Here is a 22,553-nt window from a genome sequence, read left to right as displayed (position 1 = left end):
ATTAGCATCTCATCTACTCGTAAATGTCTCTTAAAATGTTCACCTAGGGGCTCTTTCTCACTCGCTTTGTTAACCACATTACACTGTAGTAGGTAGAAGCAGTCCAGCATTACCTTAAAGCTCGTAGTATAGACATATACCCCCCCCCCTTCCTTAATAGTGATGCTGCGAGGAACTGCTTCAATTTAAAGTGGATGAGCCTCTCACAGTGAGGGTAAAACTAATGTCAGTCTAACATTTCTTCACAGAGAGAAAGGAAAGGCTTCTGTCGGCTTAAAAGCTTGTTGATTTCACACTCAGCATAAATCAGGATAAATCCACAGCATGTCTTCAAAGCCCCTCCAAAGCTCTGCATATTAGTCAGCCTGGTTTATTGTGGCTTTCGGGGAACAGAGATGCTTCATCAGTCACAATTCCTCCCGGACCTCGCTCTCCTTTAAGCTAAGAGGCAGAGACTTTGTGAGGCGGAGTAATTCCTCTTGTTCTTTCTTCATCCTCTCTTCTCTTCACCTCCACTGCAGAGGTGTAAGAGGTGTGGGAATACACACTCTCCAGAGAATAAAGCAAGGTGTTAATGGAGGTAAAGGGAGTGGAGGTACATTATCTATGTCCCTGTAGCTCAGGTGAAGAGTATATTTTCATCTCATAATGATGCTTATTAAAAGAAGTTACAGTATGTGTGGAGAAGTGAGAAAAGCTAACAGGCACCAGGTGATGATTAAAAGGGAGGTAGACAGTGAAGGAGTGGAGGGTGAGGAATTGGAAGTGGGATCCTTTTAAACTTGAACCTTGACTGTCATTCAAATGTTTTTTTATTAGTGATTTTTTACAATGTTGTACACATTTTGAACAGCACCATCATTTTAAGCTGGATTTACACAATCAAAGTTAATTGAACTTGGTTTAATAATCTTTTATAAGTCCTTCTTTAAGTGTTTAAATGTTAATTCAACTGAGTTAAGTCATCTAAAGTTATCAAGTTGAAACTTTTCAGTCACAGAAACACCGTTTAGTCTGCTTTCCATTTAATTGTATCTTTTAAAAGAAGGGTTCAATTCTTTATTAAAACGACCAAACGACAAGTGCCATCTGCTCCTGTTAAAGCCACCAGAGTACACGCACACGCACACGCACACGCACACGCACACACACACAGCAAATAATCAAATTTATTATATACATATAATCCCACTCTTTGTTAGGGATCATTTGGTCCCATGTAATGCTGTGTTGTGCCACCTTGTAATGTTTTGTGGCTTTGTGTTTTCCAACATAAATCGGCCTCATCCCTCTTCCTTTAACCCATTTCATCAGAGATTGTGTGGGAGATTCTCTCCCTTCTGTATTTGCTCTCTGACTCTCAGACCTTCACCCTCTGTTACTCCCCCCTCTCTAATCAAACTCCCTCTGGAGGATTTTCTTCCTCCGCTCAGGTCAGATTTCAAAAGCCAGTGTCTAAATGAGCTCTCGCTGGCTCTTTCTCAGCAGGAAACAGTCATTTGTGGACGTTAGGTTTTCTGCTGTTAAGTCAGTGAAACACAAACTCACACTATATGGTTCAGATGATGAGAATATACACCCATTACTCAGCATTTCAACGTACAGTTTTGTAAATATAGATGCACTTGAGTTCTGACATTATCTATGCAACAAAAGGGCTCCATCCACATAAGAAATCCAATCTATGTTGTACGTGTGTTAACTTTCTGCCTAATTCAAGATCGGATTGACTAAAAATGTAATGTAACTTGTAAAAATAAAAGGTGTATGTGCAGATATTCTCCTATTTTGCACACCTCCATAGAGAGGCAATAGGTCAGGATAGGAGGGACTCAGTGGTTTATACATTTAGGTTTATTTAAAGGACATCGTTGTTTATAAAGCCACTGTTAACTCTGTTTTGCCTGTGTTAAGGCCCTGACACACCAAGCAGTCACCAGAGAACTCGCCGACGCCGACTGTTGCGTCGCCGTGTTCTCCTGCGTCTTGGCCATGTGTCGCACTGGAACACACCGCAAAGACTTCAGCCGAGCACGTACGAACTGCGCATGCGTGAGAGGCAATAACTCTCCTTACCAGCAGGCGGCGGTAGTGTGTATTCGTCATTCAAAAGAGGCAACAACCGGAAGACAGAGAAGAAGAACAGACTGCGTGATCTAAACAAACAACAAATAGCGTGTGCGTTCCATTTTCCAAAACATGTTTCGTGCGGTACTGGAGCTATCAGCCATTGGAGTGTTGCTTGTGGAAGACATTCTCAAGCAACCGTTTCGCTTCTCATGCACTGATTCGCTAGCTGAACAGCCAATCAGAGTGATTTCTTTGTCCGACTGCCTGTGGCCGACGCACGGCCGATTCAACATGTTGAATCGGCCGTGCGTCGGCCAAATAAGGCGTGTCACGGCCGACGGTTCGGGACACACCAAATTGAGTTTGGGCGACAGGGCACGCTTCGTCGTCCGACTAACGAAGACGGCCGATTTCGGCCTGGTGTGTCTGGGCCTTTATATGTAAATGAGCTGTGCGGTTGCCCTGATGTCATTGGCTACCCATCTCCTCGTCCGCCCCTGAAGATCGTGATTGGAGCATGCCGGGCCCGACGCGCTCCAATCCCAGCGCACATCCAGCGCACACCTTCCGGAGACGACTACAAAGCCTGGGGACAGCGATCAGTCGGGAGGCTCTGTTGTGTGAACAGACGCCTCTCGCTACTTGCTCTTTGTTGTTGTTGTTGTTGTTGTTGTTGTTGTTGTTAACTGTGCTTAAACTCGTGTGGTCCGTATTTAGTTAGTGTTGTTATGATTAGATGTGTCTAGAGTAGCTTAGAATTACGTTGACTGTTGTCCTCTAGCTTAGCTGTGTTTTCCTACAGCCTCCTTTTTGTTAGTTTGTACCACTTTAATAGTGAGAGTTGTTTTGTTGCTATTTTTGTGTATTAATATCTATTCCTTTGTATTTGATTAGGCTCCCTTTTTAGAGTCCTCCCTTTGTTTGGTTGCTCAGTTAAACCTGCGCCCTTGTGGCCTTTTAGTTTGTTCCAGGCTGCTTGCCTGCCATTTTTGTTACATCGTTATTTAATAAACTCCTTATAATTATTACCAATTCCAACTGGTGTATGTTGCTTTTCCTCATCCCCTAGTGGGGACGTAACAGCCACCCTGCAGGCCCTTTACTTTTGACAGTGCTCTAATCCTGCAGTTTATTTGTAGGTTAAGTGTACAGTATTTGTATTTAAATGTAAAACATATTAAGCGATTAGCGGCAGGATACAGACTTTTCGGTACCACTTTACAATAAGACTACCCTTATAAAGGATTCATAAAGGGTTTATAATTAGGTTATTAATTAGGTTGTAAACACTTTATTAATCCTTAAGAACCATTTATAAACCAGTTCTAGCATAGTTTTCAACACAGGCTCACTATTTGGCAAGATGACTAAGCCTTATATTGGCTACCTAGCGAGAATCAACTCAGTGAGCAACAGATACCAAGGATGCTGGCTGATGAAGAAGATGAAGTAAGCTAGGCAGCCAAAATAAGGCTTAGTCATCTTGCCAAATAGAGAGCCCACATTTATCTGTACTGCCAAGTCTTTGTTGGCTACCTAGCTTACTTCGTCTTCTTCATCAGCCAGCATCCTTGGTATCTGTTGTTCACTGAGTTGATTCCCCCCCCATCCATCTTGATGTTTCTTGGCATCTCTTTATGACCATTTATTTATGAGTTACTAACATTTATAACAGCCAAAAGGGAGCCTTATTGTAAAGTGTAAAACACATTCCCATTTATTAATGAGTTACTAGCATTTCTATTAAGGCTTAGCGGTTCAGATACATGTGGGCTCAATATTTGGCAAGCAACCGGTCACAGTTGCCCTGTTTATCTCATGTCTTATAAAAGCTTATTAAGGATTTGTAAAGTGTTCACAACCTAATTAATAAACGAATTACAAACTATTCGTAAACCCTTTATAAGGGCAGTCTTATTGTAAAGTGGTACCGACTTTTCTTTAAAATTGAAACACTGAAATGGCAACAGGCCAAGAGAGAGAAGGAAATCAAGATCCAATGGTAATTTAGGACGAGTAACCAGTCAGAAAGAAATAATCAAACTGAAAACGATATAAAACTATTACTTGTTTGTTGTTAAGAAAGAAGAAGAACAGATACAAGGAGAGAAGACAGCAATTGTTTATAGTTTATAATTTAAAGGTGATAAAAATGCTTAACATCAAATCCAACTGGGTTAAAATGATAAAACTAAAGACTGTATTTATGTATGAACCAATCCAGGAATAGTGCTGTTAGGGTTAATACATGTTATTCTCCATGGATGAAGTGTTTACCAAAGCATCTCAAACATATGCATCTACAACTAGTGCTTCACACATCTAATTTTCTACCTGATTGAGAATCCATTCAGCAGGAACGTGACTCTATCTGCACAATATTCCCTTCATTAGGAGGAAAATCTCTTCTCACTGAAGCCTTGGGGGGTTGTAAGGCAGCTTCAATAAAAACATGAGAGAACAGGTTCACTTATTTAGTCGTAAGCTTTACTACAAAAAACAGAGATGGCAAAAGTACACTTTCAGTATCATTTACTCAAGTAGAAGTACAGATACTCGTGTTTAAAAATACTCTGGTAAAAGTAGAAGTACTGACTAAACTTCTTTACTCAAGTCAAAGTAAAGAGGGCTTTGAAATGTACTTAAGTAAAAAGTACCCATAACTAGCAGCTGTTTTAAAGAGTACCTGACCTCCCTTTATATTAATAGAACAATAATGTCATTGTTAGCTAATGAATGTTTCCATGCTGAACAACGGCAACATGACAACGTTTTCATTGGTCCCTCTTCTTTAGAGAAGACCAGGAAATGATGGATACACGGATCGTGTTCAAATCAATAGGCACGCAATGACTCTAAATAATAATAATCACGCCACCAAACACACATTCAAACTAAAGGAACCAGCCTGTTTGGAAAATGTGAGAAGTAGAAAGTACAGGTATTTGTGTTCAACATGTAAGAAGTAGAAAGTACAGGTATTTGTGTTCAAAATGTAAGAAGTAGAAAGTACAGGTATTTGTGTTCAACATGTAAGAAGTAGAAAGTACAGGTATTTGTGTTCAAAATGTAAGAAGTAGAAAGTACAGGTATTTGGGTTCAACATGTAAGAAGTAGAAAGTACAGGTATTTGTGTTCAAAATGTAAGAAGTAGAAAGTACAGGTATTTGGGTTCAACATGTAAGAAGTAGAAAGTACAGGTATTTGGGTTCAAAATGTAAGAAGTAGAAAGTACAGGTATTTGTGTTCAAAATGTAAGAAGTAGAAAGTACAGGTATTTGTGTTCAACATGTAAGAAGTAGAAAGTACAGGTATTTGTGTTCAAAATGTAAGAAGTAGAAAGTACAGGTATTTGTGTTCAAAATGTAAGAAGTAGAAAGTACAGGTATTTGTGTTCAACATGTAAGAAGTCAAAGTAAAAAGTCGTCAGAAAAATAAGTAGTGGAGTAAAGTACTGATACCAGAAAAATGTACTTAAGTACAGTAACGAAGTATTTGTACTCCACTACTTCCCACCTCTGGCAATATCCATGTCCCTCTGACAGTAAACAACCAGAGGGAGAAATATCACGGATATCTTTGTGGTCAAAAGATGGACAGATGCATGCATAGAAAGAAAGAAAAATAGTTAACTTGCTGCTGTTTGTTTTGCAGGCCTTCCCAGGGAACAGTAATGCAGACAGTGTGGTGCAACATAAGCTCCAGCAGCCGGTTATCGGCCGCTACGTCCGCCTGACCCCGCTGGACTGGAACCCCAACGGACGCATCGGACTCAGACTGGAGACCTTCGGATGTCCTTACAGTCAGTCTGGGCTTTCTGTTTCAAATCCTTACAGTACAGCATGAACTGACAAGATTAGAGTAGGGTGGAAACCAACAAAAGCTTCCCTATTCCTCTTCAAATTCTAGACACTTTTGAGCATGCTAATAGCTTACCAATCATCCTCTTCATTTATATATGTTTTAGTTCAAATGTAAAGTCTTGAATCACCTGCCCTTTTAGGATGAAATCAAGCTTCATTGTGTTCGTGTATCCCACTGACAATTTAAACTTCACCAGGATAACCTACTTCAAGTCAAGCATGGGTAACCGTTATATATCAGGGCAATCCAATAACAATGACATAGACAATATTGTATTTTAAAATGATCATCCAAAACTTCTTAGCAATGTTTGTGTTGGTTTTTCTTTTTCCTAAAGAATCTGTCAAGAAAAATGTGAGATTCAAATTGTAGTTACTATTGAATAGTATAAGCATACAAAACAGGATCAGTTCACTAAGAAAAGTTAAGGGAACAATCCACGAGTAAGGGCGCATTCACACCAGCCTTGTATAGTCCGGTTAAATCGAACCCTGGTGCGTTTAGCCGCTTGGTGCGGTTCGTTTGGGTCGGTGTGAACACAGTCTGAGACCTCTGAAGTGAACTAAACAACCGGACTCTGGTCCGCTAAAATAGGTGATCTCGGAACGCTTGCTTGCGAACGCTGGAGCGGTTCATCGCTGGTGTGAACACAGTCCGCACCAAAACATAGGAAGCGTAGTATTTACGTGTCACAAGAACGCGGATGTCTTCAAAATCGTTAGTGAAAGAGTGAAGCAGAATGAAGTGTTGAACAGTGTCGTGTAAAGTAAAAACAACTATCAAACTAAAAACTATACATAAAAGTCAGAGCCACCTGCCGTCGGTGAAACCCCCTCCTTACTGCAGAACGTCTCTCATTATATATGTTATAATGTTTTGTATCGCACGTTGTCTGATTATATAATCATATGCGCCGTTGCTGTTGATATGCTCTCCAGATTAACAACAGCATGAAAATAACCTGCCGATGCTCCATGGCGGAGGCTCCGGTAGAAATTGCCGGGATTTGCGTTTTTACCCCCTTAATGTCTGACCAATGGTTGAACAGCATTTCCGAGCACATGACTTGTGTTTAAAGTTTATAGTCCGTTTGAGTTTTGCCCGTGTGAACGCAAACCGAACCTTCTGGAAAATGTAACAATGTAAGAAACAGACCCCGCAAACGACAACGGGTCCAAAGGTGGATAGATCTGGGAACGGAGCGCTCTGGGGGGTCCAACGGGGACGTGGGGTCGCCTATACGGTCATCCGTTTCATAGCCCCGTCTCTCCCCACCTCTCCCCACCTCTTCCCACCTCTCCGCGTACCCCGCATCATTGCTGATGTGTTTCGTTAACAACAACAATGGCGGATCGCAGGGTTGCACCATTATTGTGGGTTGTGATAATGACGACTCATTAGCCCCGCCTCTCCCCACCTCTGCTGCTCACCCCCGCAAAAGTACACTGCACAATGAATTCAGATTATATATCTTTATCTCGATATGGACATAAACGCGAGTGAAGTCTAATCTGACAGGACGGAGACACGCAGCTCCTCCGGCTGTGAAGCAGCGAGAGCAAAACACACACTTCAAGTCAGATCATCACCCTTAGCTATTTTAATTACCTCTCAAACTACCTAAACTAGTTATAAATATGTTTATTTTTACTGTCGGGTTTACTTACTGGATCAGCTGCTGCATGAGGAAGCATGAAGATTTAAACTTTAACACACATTGACCGGCGAAAAACTCTGCGCGGTTCCCTCCGCCCCCACCGCGGAGAATAAACAGAAGTGCAGCCATGACAACCATTCTTCTTCGCTGCTTTTGTGGAGGAAGTTGCTGCTTTTTGTGGAGGAAGTTACAGCGCCACGTACAGGTTCGGCATATGTACTGCAGCTTTTCCAGCGGTTGGATGTAAACGGAGCCGTCTCGTGGAGCTTGACACAATCCGGTGTATATTGCGTGTGGTCGGAAGGTTTTTTGCGGTTGCGTTTGCGTTACTCCGATGCGTTTTGCCGTATGGGTTCCCGTGGAGCCGGGGTCTAAGAGTCATCCAAATGTGTTAAAAATAATAAAATGAAATATCACATGTACATACAGTAAGTATTCACACCCTTTGCTTTGGCACTGAAAATTGAGCTCGTTTCCACTGATCATCCTTGAGATGGTTCTATAACTTGACTGGAGTCCACCTGTACAGTAGTACATTCAATTGATTGGACATGACTTGGAAAGGAACACACCTGTCTATATGAGGTCCCACAGTTGACAGTGCATATCAGAGCACAAACCATCAAAAACTTCTTTGCAATTTCTTTGTTGGTTTTTCTTTTTCCTAAAGAATCTGTCAAGACAAATTTGAGATTCAAAGTGTAAATGAAAGATGTGCATATATATTGAATTCAAACACACCTCATATGTATACATTACACACAACACTGACTGGAGATGAAGCTGATGTTAAGCAGGCAGCAGATCAGATAGAGTAGGAATAATCTAAAGGAGTAAAAAACAGTGAGCCTATTGCACCTGTGAGTTAAAAATGAGAGCGAGTTTTGTAAAAGACACTCGGGCAGAGAGGACAACAGCTGCTGCTCCGACAGCTCTGGACCTCTTCATAGGTCTGCTGTCTGCCAGAGGAAACTTCATTACAGGAACACAGGCAGAAGTAATCTGTCTGAAAGAAGTCAAGCCGGTGTGAAAAGTTAATCAGTTCTTCTTGGCCCCCATAAAACAGGATTTCCACACACTTGTCATGCAAATCCATCATTGCAGTTAGATACAAAAATGAAATCCTGTTCAACTCTGTGGACAAAAGCAGTGTAAAATGAGAAAACTGCAAAAGTAAATGATGACATTTGTAAACCAGACAACAACAATTGAAAATAAATAGGATTAAAGACACATGAGGGGCTAAAATGGCTCAATAGATGAATCATTGTTAGGAAATATTAGTGTTTTTTTGGTCACCCTGGTTGGTGAAGAAAGCAAGTGTGTTGAAATGGGTTTAAATTGCTTGAATTTGAGGATAATGGCAACACTTCTTTGTTGAATTCAGACGTTAAAGCGGAAGAGAACATTGTCCAGGTTTGACTTTTGAATCAGTGTCGGGGTTTGTATTGTCTCCATCATCACTGTCAGCAATAAACGCTCAAAATGCACCAGTTGATGCAAATTGATGTATTTCAGTGATGCTTTCGACACGATAGGCGGGAGATTTGTAGCACATCGATGCTCAAAGCCATGATAGGCAAGGTTAGTGTATAATTTTCTTGAGTCATATGAGATATTTTCCCTAGTCTATAATCTGCTTCTCATATTCAGACATCAACTACACTATTAGCTCTGTGAAATAACAGCATTTTGTTCAGAGCTCAATGACTCGCCCACTTTCTTATTGAAACTCTGGCATTTAGTTCACGGCTCGGAGCAGAAAACGAGAAAATCCACAATGTTAAAAACTATGATCTACAGTACACCCACACTTGAGAACCGAATAATAACAAACAGAAATCCTGCTCGAAGTATAGAAGTTTTTTTCAAAGAAGTTGAAAAGTGTTTTCAGAACTACCATTAGTAACTATTGAATAATACAGTGGAAGCATACAAAACAGGATCAGCTCACTGGGAGCAATCCACAAGTAAGAGACGTCCGACTACCATAGAACACAAAGTGATTATAATTATATGTGCAAGTGCAAATCTTATGTACATACAGTGCACTTTCAAAGGCAACTTTATTGTCAATCTTTCAGTTTGTGTGTACAGACAGAGAGATCGAAATTCCGTTTTCCACAATCCCGAATATAAAAATACAAATGTGTATAAAAATATGTATAAAATGTGTATATTCTCTCATTATTTAGACATTTCCCACAGTCCCAATACTCAAATCAGTTGTACTCTTTATTTTATGTTCAGTTTGCATGATAATATCCAAAAGTCCCCAAATATAATGTGTCTTTTTGTTGTTTTTCAGACTCTGACGTGGTGAGTTTTGACGGCCGCAGCAGTCTCCTCTACAGGCTGATCCCCAGGCCGAGGCAGGCGACCAGAGAAAGCCTCTCTCTGAGTTTTAAAGCTCTGAGTGACTCGGGGACTCTGCTTCACGCTGAGGGACGGAGCGAACACAGCCTCAGTCTGCAGCTTCAGAAAGGAAGACTCCTCCTGACGCTGCGGAGAGGTACGACTCCGAAACCCTCTTACTCACAATGTCATGATCACTAAAAGTCATTATGAGATTTAAAACAGGTTCTTTGTTGACAGGGGCTTTCCGATTGGTGCTGTTATATTTCATTATACAAGCTACTATACTATACTGTTTTAAAGACTTTCCAGATGATGCAAACATCTATGGTAACTTTATATGAGAAGCCATAACACCTACAGACTGTAATTAATGATTTATCATCAACCATGTCACTTTATTTACTGCTTGTGATAACATGCATATTATTCATATCTCTCGCTCTGATTAGCCTGCAGTTGTGTGCGTGGAAACATCAGTAATCTATGAGGTGGTTGAACCTTGCTGGGTGTTTTTTGACCACTAGTTTCTATTATTTTGCTGTTGCCCTAAGTGTGCGGTGAATTTGAATTGTTACCGTCAAATTGGAAACAAGTATTATCGCAACGTACAGTATAGCGTTGTATCATATTTTGCATTAAGTAACATTGCGTTTAGCAGATACTTTTATCCAAAGTGACTTGCAATAAGATTTCCTTTGCCTTTGCTTTGGTTTTATTCATTATTAGGTTGATCCACTGATTCAACACTTATTAGTCTGCTAAAAATGTCACGAAAAATACTGATAAAATGTCAAATTTTTATCCTGAAAAATATTTAAAATGTTAAAAAAAAGACACTATTTCTGTGAAACATGATATTTGACAAAAACATGATATTTTACAAAAAGGGAAAGAGAAGAAAGGACTTACTTTTTTTATTGAACATGAGAATTGAAATGTGTTTCTCCCATCCTGAAAATACTCAAACTCATGTTTCAAATGGCTCAGGCACAGTACAGGAGTTAGTTAACTTATTTCCTCCATGGCACTAACTGCCAGCCTCTCTTATTTCATGCCATTGTTCACCCCTTTTAAATCTTACAGTAATCACAGAGAGTAATTTCCATCTTTACCTGCTTTGAATCCTCATCAGTGTTTGCAGTGGCCATCACCATAACAAAATGTTGAGAATTTTGTACCCTCTGTGTATCCCGAACATCACTTGAAAAAAGATGCTTAGTCACTGTTTGCATCGTACTGTCTAAACAGTTTTAATTAATACAACAGCTTATTAAAATACATGACATTTCTCCAAAAAAGTAAATTTCCCTCTTCACTGTACCTTCGTCATGTTGGTGTTTAGTTCACTAGCTTCATTATTTAGAGCAGATACTGGATTATTTAGTAAGAGTAAATACACTGGCGATCAATTTCCACTGATTTCTTGCCTCCTGGCTGAGCTTTAGTACGAATGAGGAAGGTTTCAAACAAGAAGACAAGCTAAAACTTGGTGTTTTTATTCTATATTAAGAAAGTAAAAGCTCTCCGGATATAAATTATGTACACAGAGTCGTTTCACTGCAGCTTGCTGACATTGCATGAATTTCAAGATGCAACACTAATTGCTTAAATGCGGAATATGTTTGCACGAAAGACACAGCTTACTCACTGTATGAGTCTGCAGAGTTTATGCATGAACTTTTGACCTGGCTCACATTTTCCCAGAGGAGCAGACGGGAGCTGCTGGTGTGGCTCAGAGGTTCACGTGGAAGCTGCTGAAATCGAGAAGATTGATTTGTGGTGGTGTAACAGCAGCTTGGGCTGGAGGCTCAGTTGCATTTGGAGGAGAATACATCATGTAATAATGGACTGAAGGCAGTAAAGGGGCAGAAATAAGTCAAAAGTACTGGTGTGGTGCTGCGGCACAGGCACAACATACAAATATGAACCTGGAAATGAGCAGAATATGTCCTCATTAAAGGGGACCTATCATGCAAAATGCACTTTTTTAATGTCTTTTATATATAAAGATGTGTCCCCGGTGTGTCAGGGAACTCACGCAACGTCAGAAAATAAAACCCTCTCTCTTTTCCTCCGTACCCAAATCTCTTAAAACGGGGGTACAACGGAGCTGATCCAGATTTGCGTCCGATATGACGTAATATCTGAAATGTGGACCCACGGCCCTATCAGAAACGTTGCTATCAGAAACAATGCCGACGTGTTTTGGACGTAATATGGTCTTTGTTTACATTAGCAAGCATCGCTAACACTCAGAGCTAACCTGTACTGGAGAGAGTATGCGTACAAAAGCAGGAAATAAAAAAGGAACTCACCTGTAACAGAGCGATATGAGGGATGTCTGAAATGCATCTGTTTGGCATTTTGAGCAAAACACATCATAGACATGTTTTATATATATTTTGATATATCTGAGACCCATAATATATGCCTAAAAATAGCATATTAGGAGACTTTTAAAACTTGTTCTGAAGGTGTTTCTATCGCTTCTAAAAATGGTGTTCTATGATTTTTGAGGACACCACTGCCATGAAAATGAAATGGAAAAAATGAAAGAAACGATTACAGTGTCTGCTTGTTTCTATCAGCAGAGACCGTTCTCGAAAATGTGACAACCCACGTAGAATGACAGAAAGTCAAACTTTGCTATGGTTTTCATGCATCTTAAGAAAGACTCACAAAAGGCAGAACAGCCGTGGAATATCAATGCAGTGGCGACTTCTTCTCAGGATTCATTTTAATGCCAGGTTTCTTTGGAAGTCTTCAAACACAAAACCTTCCTGAACTGTTTTCCTGGAGCTTTTGTTGTGAGCAGATTGTTTCTCACATATTATTCTTGTGTTGACTGATTGCGTGCATGCGCTCCGTCTGAATCGTTTAAGATGAACGAAATGAAATGGAAATACGGAAACAATTACAGTCTGTCATCTGATAAGAGCTGTCTTTGTCTTCCAACAAAATTAGATTTAGAGTCTCTGTGGAGAGTCGTAATGCAGCAGCAGACAGCAGATGATTAGGTGATATTGCCTTGGGGAGCTGTCAGAAGTCATCTAACAACCTGCACTTTAAAGAGTTCAAAGATTTCAAGGAACTTTAAGCAGCTTCTCACATAGTTTACCTTTAAAAGTCCCTTTGAAAAGGCAGCATGAATTCTGTGGATGCTCCCTGAAAACCAGTACATTAACCATTAGTAAGTCTGGAGATTTAGGAAATGGGAAGTGTCTGCATGAGTTTTAGTTTTGGAAGAGATTGTTTCTTAAAAGGTTACATAACCATGATGGAGCGAACAGACACCTAGAGGCCAGGAAGTTACTAATCCTAGTTATTGATTGTTCATCTCATTGCTTACTGGATAAAAGAAAGCTCCTTTTGGCAAGATCGTATAAAGTCCCTTACACACCAAGCCGATTTCGGCCGTCGATAGATGTCGATAGATGTCGGGCCGTCGGCCGTCGATGAGCGTCCTGTCGCCCTACTCAGATTGGTGTGTCTTGGTGTGTCCCGCACCGTCGTGTCTTTTCGGCCGCGCCGACACCTTCGGCTAAAGGCCGTCGGCCAAAGAAATCACTCTGATTGGCTGTTCAGCTAGCGAATCAGTGCATGAGAAGCGAAACGGAAGTGAGGAACCCAAACAAACTGTTAAGAAGGCAAATCTGAGATTTCATTTAACTCCAGCTCTCGACACAGGTTCAGGAAAGCCCCATTAGCTTCTCGCTGTAGAGTGAAAATGGAACGCACACGCTATTTGTTGTTTGTTTATATCACGCAGTCTGTTCTTCTTCTCTCGGTGTATCACGCAGTCTGTCTTCCGGTTGTTGCCTCTTTTGAATGACGAATACACACTACCGCCACCTGCTGGTAAGGAGAGTTATTGCCACTCACGCATGCGCAGTTCATACGTGCAACTTGGCCGTCGGCTGAAGTCTTTGCGGTGTGTTCCAGTGCGACACATGGCCAAGACGCAGGAGACGTGAGACGACGTTCCGTGGGGACGTGTTCTTTGGTGTCAGTTTGGTGTCAGTTTGGTGTCAGTTTGGTGTCTGTTTGGTGTCAGTTTGGTGTCAGTTTGGTGTCAGTTTGGTGTCAGTTTGGTGTCTGTTTGGTGTCAGTTTGGTGTCAGTTTGGTGTCAGTTTGGTGTCAGTTTGGTGTCAGTTTGGTGTCTGTTTGGTGTCAGTTTGGTGTCAGTTTGGTGTCAGTTTGGTGTGTAAGGACCTTAACATTGGAAGATGAGGCGGTGCTAATATATTATCTTCCTGCTTTTTAAACCCTCTAAATGTCTTGTTTCCTCAAACATCAGCACAGATAGCAATATGATCCACTGCGTGTCAAGTTCACCAAACTTTCTATGAATTAAGATTAGCTCAGTGATCAAATTCACTTCAATTCAAAGTTAATCTATGACAGAAGTTTTTTGTGATTTAACGATTGATGAACACATATCCATAAATGTAAGTAAATTTAAGTCAAATCAAGTTCAGAAAAGCAAAATAAGGTAAATATAGAGGAAAGTAAATATAGAGGGAAGTAAAATAAGTAAAGCAAAGCGAAGGAAAGTAAAGTACATTTAAGTGAAGTGAGTTAAGTGTTTTAAAGTCAAGTCAAGTTCAGATAGCAAAGTAAAGTAAATATAGAGGAAAGTAAATATAGAGGTAAGTAAAGTAAGTAAAGCAAAGCGAAGGAAAGTAAAGTACATTTAAGTGAAGTGAGTTAAGTGTTTTAAAGTAAAGTCAAGTTCAGATAGCAAAGTAAAGTAAATATAGAGGAAAGTAAATATAGAGGTAAGTAAAGTAAAGTGAAGTGAAGCTGATTAGAGTAAAGCAAAGTACAGTTTAGTAAAGTAAAATTAAATGTTTTAGTAAAGACCAAGACAAAGCGATTTACCAAAACTTAACCAAATGCTAAGTGCATAAACATAACTAAAGGAAAGTTAAACAATGCTTTAGTTGCAACAGGCTGATATTGAACGTCATTGTGTTTCCTTTGAAATGTAGTTGCTGCTGAAAGCTAGCTGTATATGAGAATCTCTAGGATATAAAGCTTTATTTATAGGAGACAGGGTTGCAAGGAAAGATCAGTAACTTAATACACTTGACTTTGACATCAATTCCCTGTTTCTCTCATTCTCTCACACTACCTCCTGATGAAGTACTCTCTGCCTCTGTGGTCTCTCCTCTGCTCAGTATCTGTCTCACAGATCAATGATGATTGATCACTGAACATGGTTCACTCTCTCTGTCTCTCTTTCTCTTCGACTCCTTTGACCACACAGACTCCATTCAAACAATATCTAATTCATATTTAATGACCCGAGTGCCTTAAGCTCCGTCTCCTCCTCACCTCCTTCTCTCAGCTCTGCGCTCAGTCTTCACTTTGCCTTTTTAATAACACTTTTCTACCTCGATCTCTGCCACCATTAGTATTCATTATGTGTTGTCACCTTCATTTTAGGTTTTTTTGTATCAGTTTATCCTGAGATCTAATCCCCTGCTGAAAAGTTTGACACTAATTTACTAATTTAGAGACATAAAAACAGCATTAACCTCAAGTAAACTGCGATATTGTGTTCCTAGAGAGATGGGGAACCAATGGTGAAGAAGCTGTATTTCCTATGCTGTTAAAAAAAAACTGCAGATATGAGGGTACAACTATTTTAATGAATAAAACACCAGGAATAAAACTGTAGGAATAAACCTCAAATATTTTTAAATCAATGTGAGGTTTTAAGCATTTTATTCTTGTATTTTATTTTTGTATTTTTTATTGGGCGATAACAGAACAGGTGAAGACAAATACAGTGCTGTTTAAAAAAATAAAATATTATATAAATAATAATATTATAAACAATAATGATTTGAAAAAAAAAATAATAATGCACTTAAATAAAAAAGTTTAAATTGGAGTTACCGCTCCTTTTCATCCACCCTCTTCATCTCACTCTTCGTCTTCCTCCCGCTCTCCAGGCAGGAGCTCCTCCCCTGACAGCCAGCACATGGTGTCTGTGGGCAGCCTGCTGGACGACCAGCACTGGCACCAGGTCACCGTGGAGCACCACAGCACCCACCTCAACCTCACCGTGGACAAGAACACTCTGTGGGTGCAGATCCCTCCAAGACTCACCCGCTGGGACCATGACCAGGTGAGGGACACACACAAACACACACTAACTGAATGTACTCTTCCAATATCAGAGTAGCACATGATAACAAAGGTATCCCAACTGTAGCTGTGTACATGACAGGATGTATGATTACCTAGAAGAGCATCAGGACTGTTTTAGGCATATGATAGCTATGTGATTAACATGATGATTCAGCCTCTATGGAGATAGACATATGACAAGCATGATCATTTCTGACGTGGAGCTAATCTGAATTAAACATTGAATACTGCTTTCTATTCCTCCATCTTGTGACTGTGTAACTCCCTCTCTTGGATATCAGCATGTGAAGGACACTGTTCAGGAACTAGTTGATGCTCTGTATGTGATGACTACTTCCATTCTGGAGAGGATCACAAATACATGGATCATGATTATTGAAGCTCAAGCCGGTGACGAGTGATTATTAACATTTGTATGTATTCAGAAAAAGTGAGGATTTTGAGAAAAAGTCAGTATTTTGAGAAAAATCCAGAATTTTGAGATTTTGAGAAAAAGTCCACATTTTGAGATTTTGAGAGAAAGTCAGAATTTTGAGAAAAAGTCAGAATTTTGAGAGAAAGTCAGAATTTTGAGATTTTGAGAGAAAGTCAGAATTTTTTGAGAAAAGGCACATTCACACCGCAGTACTTTTCCCACAAAGGTTCATGAGAACTTAATTCATGAGAACTCTTTCGTTCTCATGAACTAACGCGTTCACACCGGAATAAGTTCCTGAGGGAGGATTACAATATGGTCTAGCTGCGGCCGCGGCCAGTACACGACACTACACGACACGCCCCCTACACGACACGCCCACCTGACACGACACTACGGTGGCTGAGAGACATTACCGTACATGGCAGATTAAAAGCGAATTGACGACACTTATTATTATTGAGATCGTACATGGCAGATTAAAAACGAATTGCAAATGTTATTGTAGCATTTTAAGCAACTATTAGGCAAATAAATTAATAACCTAGTCTATCCGTTTGAGACACAACAGTATAACTTTCAACCCAAATCATTTTGTCAACAAACGGTGGTTTAGTAAACTTTTTTTAATATATAAAATAGGTATTAATGAGATAATCTATTGATTATGTTTGTCTAACTGCTACACATGTATTTTATACATAAATGTAGATATTTGTGAACATCTAAATATAGTTGTTAAAGGTTTTAAGATATACATAATCACATCATGGGGTCATTAAGGAACAAATTAGGAGGGCCAGTCAGGCCACTAATGAGCTCAATCATTCACATGTATTATTATTACTTTATAAATTAAAAGTACTAGGGGTCTATTACAAAACCTTTGAAGGAATCGCATCAATTAAAATAAATGTATGGCAAGTATGATCAAATTAACATAATGTCGAGATATAGCCAATAGACAATCAACATGCTTTGAATATAAAGGAAGAAGAACAATAAACAGATGAACATTTAGGTTTTATGTGTAAATTGTGAACAAACCATCTTAATACATCTTGGCAGTCTAAGACAGCAAACTAAGCTTCTTTAACTGCTGCTAGAACACAGTTTTACCATGGGGTATTTCTAACAAGACCAAAAAGATATACAAGGCTTCCAAAACAGAAGAAACTAACTCAATACAGTATTTTAATTTCCTTCAAAACGACAAAAGCACTAATAAAAACCAAATAACAATACCATAAAGGAAAAGTAATTGAAGTGGTTGCCTGTTGTAAATACCTTGGTATCTGGCTTGATGATTGTCTCTTCTCTTGCGTTCGGTCATACCCCCCTTCCCATACTATTATCGGTCAAAATTGGCCGGTGTGTTTTGCACAGTGATATTTCTGGAACCCCTTATCCCATTTTGATGGTTGACATCTCATTTGAACAGTCAAAGCCAGAATGACAGCAGGGGTGAATTTCATTTTATAATTTTGCAATAAGTCAAAGATATGTTTACTGTATATTATAAAAATGCTTGTCATGTAGGCATACTGGAGATGGGAAGGCTTTAGTCAGTGTTGTAGCTGAGATTCTTACCGTTCCAATGATGTATTAATAATAACTTGGATTTATATAGCGCCTTTCATGAGACCCAAGGTCGCTTTAAAAAGAACAGGAGTAGAAACAAACATAACAAAAGGCAGTCAGACGAACAGTTAGACAGACAAAACAAATAGATTTGGAGCCAAAGACCTTGGCAGACTTGAGGGCCCTTTTGAAGGCGTCAAGCGTGGGGATGTTGCAGATCTCCGCAGGGAGAGCGTTCCAGAGAGTGGGGGCTGCCATACTGAAGGCTCTGTCCCCGAAGGATCGCAGGTTGGTGCGGGGGGCCAGAGTCTGAAGACCGCAGGTTCCGGGGTAGGGCATGTGGGAATTGTATTGATTTGATACAAGCAAGCCAGTGTTTCATTGTGTACTTTCAACTACAGTATATGGTCCGGCAAGTTCAGCATTCACTGCATTCACTGTGATGAATATACAATAAGACACTGATACCGTTTTCCTCAATGAACATTTATTGAACAGAACATCATGTGGAAAATCAGAGGGGCACTATTCAAGCTGGTCTGCTTAAAAAAATAATAATAACCTTTTAAATTGATCCCAACAGTAAAATCAACATGATTTTAAATAAAAATGTAAGCAGCCAGGATTGACCTGCAGGGGGTTAAAGCCTATTTAAATTGGTAGAGCACATTTTGTGTCTTGATATCTTGTTGAAAAAAAAAAAAAGTTTAACTCCATCTGATTCAGCCAGCTCTACCCTTTTGGTTGACATGTTATGCACAAAACAACCTCTAGATGTCACTGTGGTTCGAACAGAAAGCCCTTCAGCTAGTTTACATCTTTATATATACAGTCTATGGTTTAAATGTCAGGCCTACAGTATGGCCACAAACCCCATCTAAAAACAGAGGCCTGATTGCATCCACCTGGGTTACTTGGCTCTACCCAATAACTATATATCATTTAACTTTAAACCACACTTAAAATAATAATATAATTATACATATGTGCATGTCAGTATAGCAGCTAATACATGTTTGTTTTTTTAAAACATTCAAATGTGAAAGACACCTTCAATGAATATTTAAAACTTACACAAAATCAGATTCTTGTAAAAATGCGAGTACATGCATTGTTCCATCTGTCAAGCTAATATATATACATATATCTTAGCTCTTAGCTTGACATGCTAACTGAACGAGCATGTTCAGTTAGCATATATGCTAACTGAACGTTGAGCATGTCAAGCTAAGAGCTAAAATATATATATATATATATATATATATATATATATATATATATGTATTCCATTCCTTTACATTTAATATTTAAAATACAAATTAGCAAAATAAACACAATTACACTGCGCTAAACAGCCACATCGACAAACAAACGAGAACCTAAATAGTATGTAATTATATCTAAAACCACAATACGTTAATTACCTGTACTCGGTGCGCCATATTGTTTGTCTGTTCTCTGTAAACCTCATGTCTCCTTAAATATCCTTGCGTCAGCGTCAGTGTCGTCAATTCGCTTTTAATCTGCCATGTACGGTAATGTCTCTCAGCCACCGTAGTGTCGTGTCAGGTGGGCGTGTCGTGTAGGGGGCGTGTCGTGTAGTGTCGTGTACTGGCCGCGGCCGCAGCTAGACCCTTCTCGAGGATTAGGCAAATGAAGCGTCACTTCTTCTTCTTCTGCTTTGGGTTTACTGGCAGGCCGCAAACAACTTCACGGCGTATATTGCCACCCGAAGTCCCCGGCCGGAAGTCCCCGTAGTTGGGGACTGGCGACACCTCCTCATCTCCACCACTCCCATGTTTTCTTTTGTGTTGCCATAAGTTAGTCTCTCTGCGTTTCTGAGCTGGGCTAATGCTAATGCTAATAATGCTAATGCGAGGATAATAAAATGGCGGCTTCACAAAACTTTTTTGGAGTTTTACGGGGCGTGGTTTGCAATCCGCCCAGCCAATCAGACATAGGAACCTTTTTCTCCCACGAAAGTCCCTGCTCTCTAGCAGGGACGGAAAAGGGGGTACAAAAGGTTCTCATTAACTAATTTTAGTTCCGGCTCTTTTTGGTGTGAACGCAACATTTCGGAACTATATCGGAACTAAAGTGGGAAAAGTACTGCGGTGTAAACGCGCCGAAAGTCAGAATTTTGAGAGAAAGTCCGAATTTTTAGATTTTGAGAGAAAGTCAGAATTTTTACATTTTGAGAAAAAGTCAGAAATTTGAGATTTTCAGAAAAAAGCCAACATTTTCAGAAAAACTCAGTATTTTGTACATGACAGCATGTATGATTACCTACAACAACCGGTATTCCTGCATCTTGTGACTGTGTAACTCCCTCTCTTATATCAGCATGTGAAGGACACTGTTCAGGAACTAGTTGGACCAAATGCTCTGTATGTGAGGACTACTTCCATTCTTGAGAGGATAATAGATACATGTATCATGATATTGAAGCTCAAGCCGGTGACGAGTGATACGTTTCTGACACTAACATTCACACCTGCTTGAGTTGTATTGACGTATTGGTCTTTATGCTCACGTTTCCTCCGTACAGATGAGTGTGGGAGCAGACCAGGCTCTCGGCTCTCAGAGGTCGATCAACAGACATTTCCACGGCTGTTTGGAAAACCTGGAGTACAACGGCGTGAACATGATAGACCTCGCCAAGCAGAGAGACCATCGCATCACTCTGAAGGTAAAATGGCTCACAATGTGCCAATAAAAGGTTTTTTAACGACTGCTGCTATTGCTTTAACATTGTGAGTCTGAGTGTGAATCATTATGGAAAAATGTGATCCTGGAGACACCAACAATTAGGCTGTACAAAAAAAGCCACTAGGGGGTAAACATGGGAAGAAAACACTTGGTCGTGCACAGAGAATCCAAAAACAAAATCGTCTGACCATGTATTCCTCCACAAACCAGGCAAAGATAAAGTTCATTCCAATACCAGTAACTTTGAGTGTAATGGTGAGTGCAAGTGGAAGTGTGATGGATACTGCGGTGTCAGAACAGAAAATGTCACTTCCTGACTCAGAAACACATTGATTCATCAGTTTATTGTTCATATTAATAATGTGAATCTGCGACGGAAGCTGTAAAATGAATGTAGTGGAGTAATAAGTACAACTTTTACCAAGAAAATGTATTAGATTAAAAGTAGGAAGTAGGATAATAAGGAAATACTGAAGTAAATTACCTCAAAACTTAAGTGCAGTACTTGAGTAAATGCCCTTAGTTACTTTCTACCACTGACAATGGGGCGGCAAACAAGATGCCCAAATGCTCCCAGTCCCTTATTATTTATTTCTCGTTCCTCTTCTCTTTTTCTGTCCTCCTCTCTGACCTTGGGGTAAATTCAGCTTGATCTCTTGGTGCTTATTCAGAGCTATTATCATTATGGTAATACTCGCATGCTTTTTAAGGACTCTTGCTGATGAGATCTCTGCATCAGGGCGCCGCCATGCAGCTCTGGAAATTAATTCAAATTCATGCGTTATCGAGTTTTCCCTTTTTTTCTGTATTCATTTCTCTCCCTCCTCTCCACATATCTCAGGGCAACGTGACCTTCTCCTGTGATGAACCCGTTTTTGTTGCGATGACGTTCACCAGTCCCCAAAGCTTCCTCTGGTTACCGAGGATGAGTGAACGGTCTTCATCGAGCATGACGGTGGGGTTTCAGTTTCGGACGTGGAACGAGGAGGGGCTGCTGCTGACCTTTGACCTCCCGAAGCAAGGAGGGGCGGTCTGGCTGTACCTGAGTAAAACCCGGCTTCATCTACAGATCCACACATCTGGGAGAGCGCCACTGGAGCTCAGTGCAGGTCAGTCTGACCCCAAAACAACCAAATTCAGGACCAATTATTGCCCCTTTTTAACTGTATTTTTACATATTAAGCAATGGATCGCAGATAATTCTCTTCAGCTCAAGCAGGACATACGTAACTAAACTCTTGCTTGTTTGTTCTGAAGCTCAAACAGAGAAACAGGGTTCAAAACTTCAAAAACTACTTTGAAATCCTTGCCAACAAGTTAAGAATCAAGGGGTTATATTTGATTTAGAGTTTAACCACATACATACATAACAAAAGTGTGATTTTATCATCTCAAAAATAATGCTAGAGTACGGCCAATTCATTAGCACAGATTCATTAATGCACACTTTTATTACATATAAATGTGATTACTGTAATACTATTAGTTATGGTCTCACTAAAAAAACGACAGAATATTCATTACACTTGGAGCATGGGCAACAGAGTGACCCTTTAAATATTTGGAGACGATCTAAATCAAGGAGCAGATAAAGACTTTATTTTTCACTTTCCTTAGCAGGGCAAAAGTAGCATTTGGCCTTTGTCTGGTCTGCACTCTGAGCTCCTTTTGAGTTATTAAAGAAACTCTGAATAGCTTGATTTTGAAGCATGTCAAGGTCTTTGTTTCTATCTTAAAAA

At 39.9% G+C, this 22,553-nt stretch overlaps 1 protein-coding gene across 1 annotated transcript in view; it reads left to right on the top strand.

Annotated features, from left to right (window-relative positions):
- LOC117487213 (contactin-associated protein-like 4) overlaps positions 1 to 22,553 on the top strand; it is a 70,389-nt gene that overhangs the window by 20,272 nt on the left and 27,564 nt on the right. The window contains exons 5-9 of the mRNA XM_034135884.1: positions 5,725 to 5,872; positions 9,900 to 10,103; positions 15,911 to 16,086; positions 20,654 to 20,794; positions 21,656 to 21,923. Coding sequence (XP_033991775.1) covers positions 5,725 to 5,872; positions 9,900 to 10,103; positions 15,911 to 16,086; positions 20,654 to 20,794; positions 21,656 to 21,923 — 937 coding nt within the window. The remainder of the gene's footprint in view (positions 1 to 5,724; positions 5,873 to 9,899; positions 10,104 to 15,910; positions 16,087 to 20,653; positions 20,795 to 21,655; positions 21,924 to 22,553) is intronic.

Source organism: Trematomus bernacchii, unplaced genomic scaffold (genome assembly GCF_902827165.1).
Source record: "Trematomus bernacchii unplaced genomic scaffold, fTreBer1.1, whole genome shotgun sequence".
Lineage (NCBI taxonomy): Eukaryota > Metazoa > Chordata > Actinopteri > Perciformes > Nototheniidae > Trematomus > Trematomus bernacchii.
Note: the sequence above shows the minus strand (reverse complement) of the source record. Positions and strands in the feature narration are given on the sequence as shown.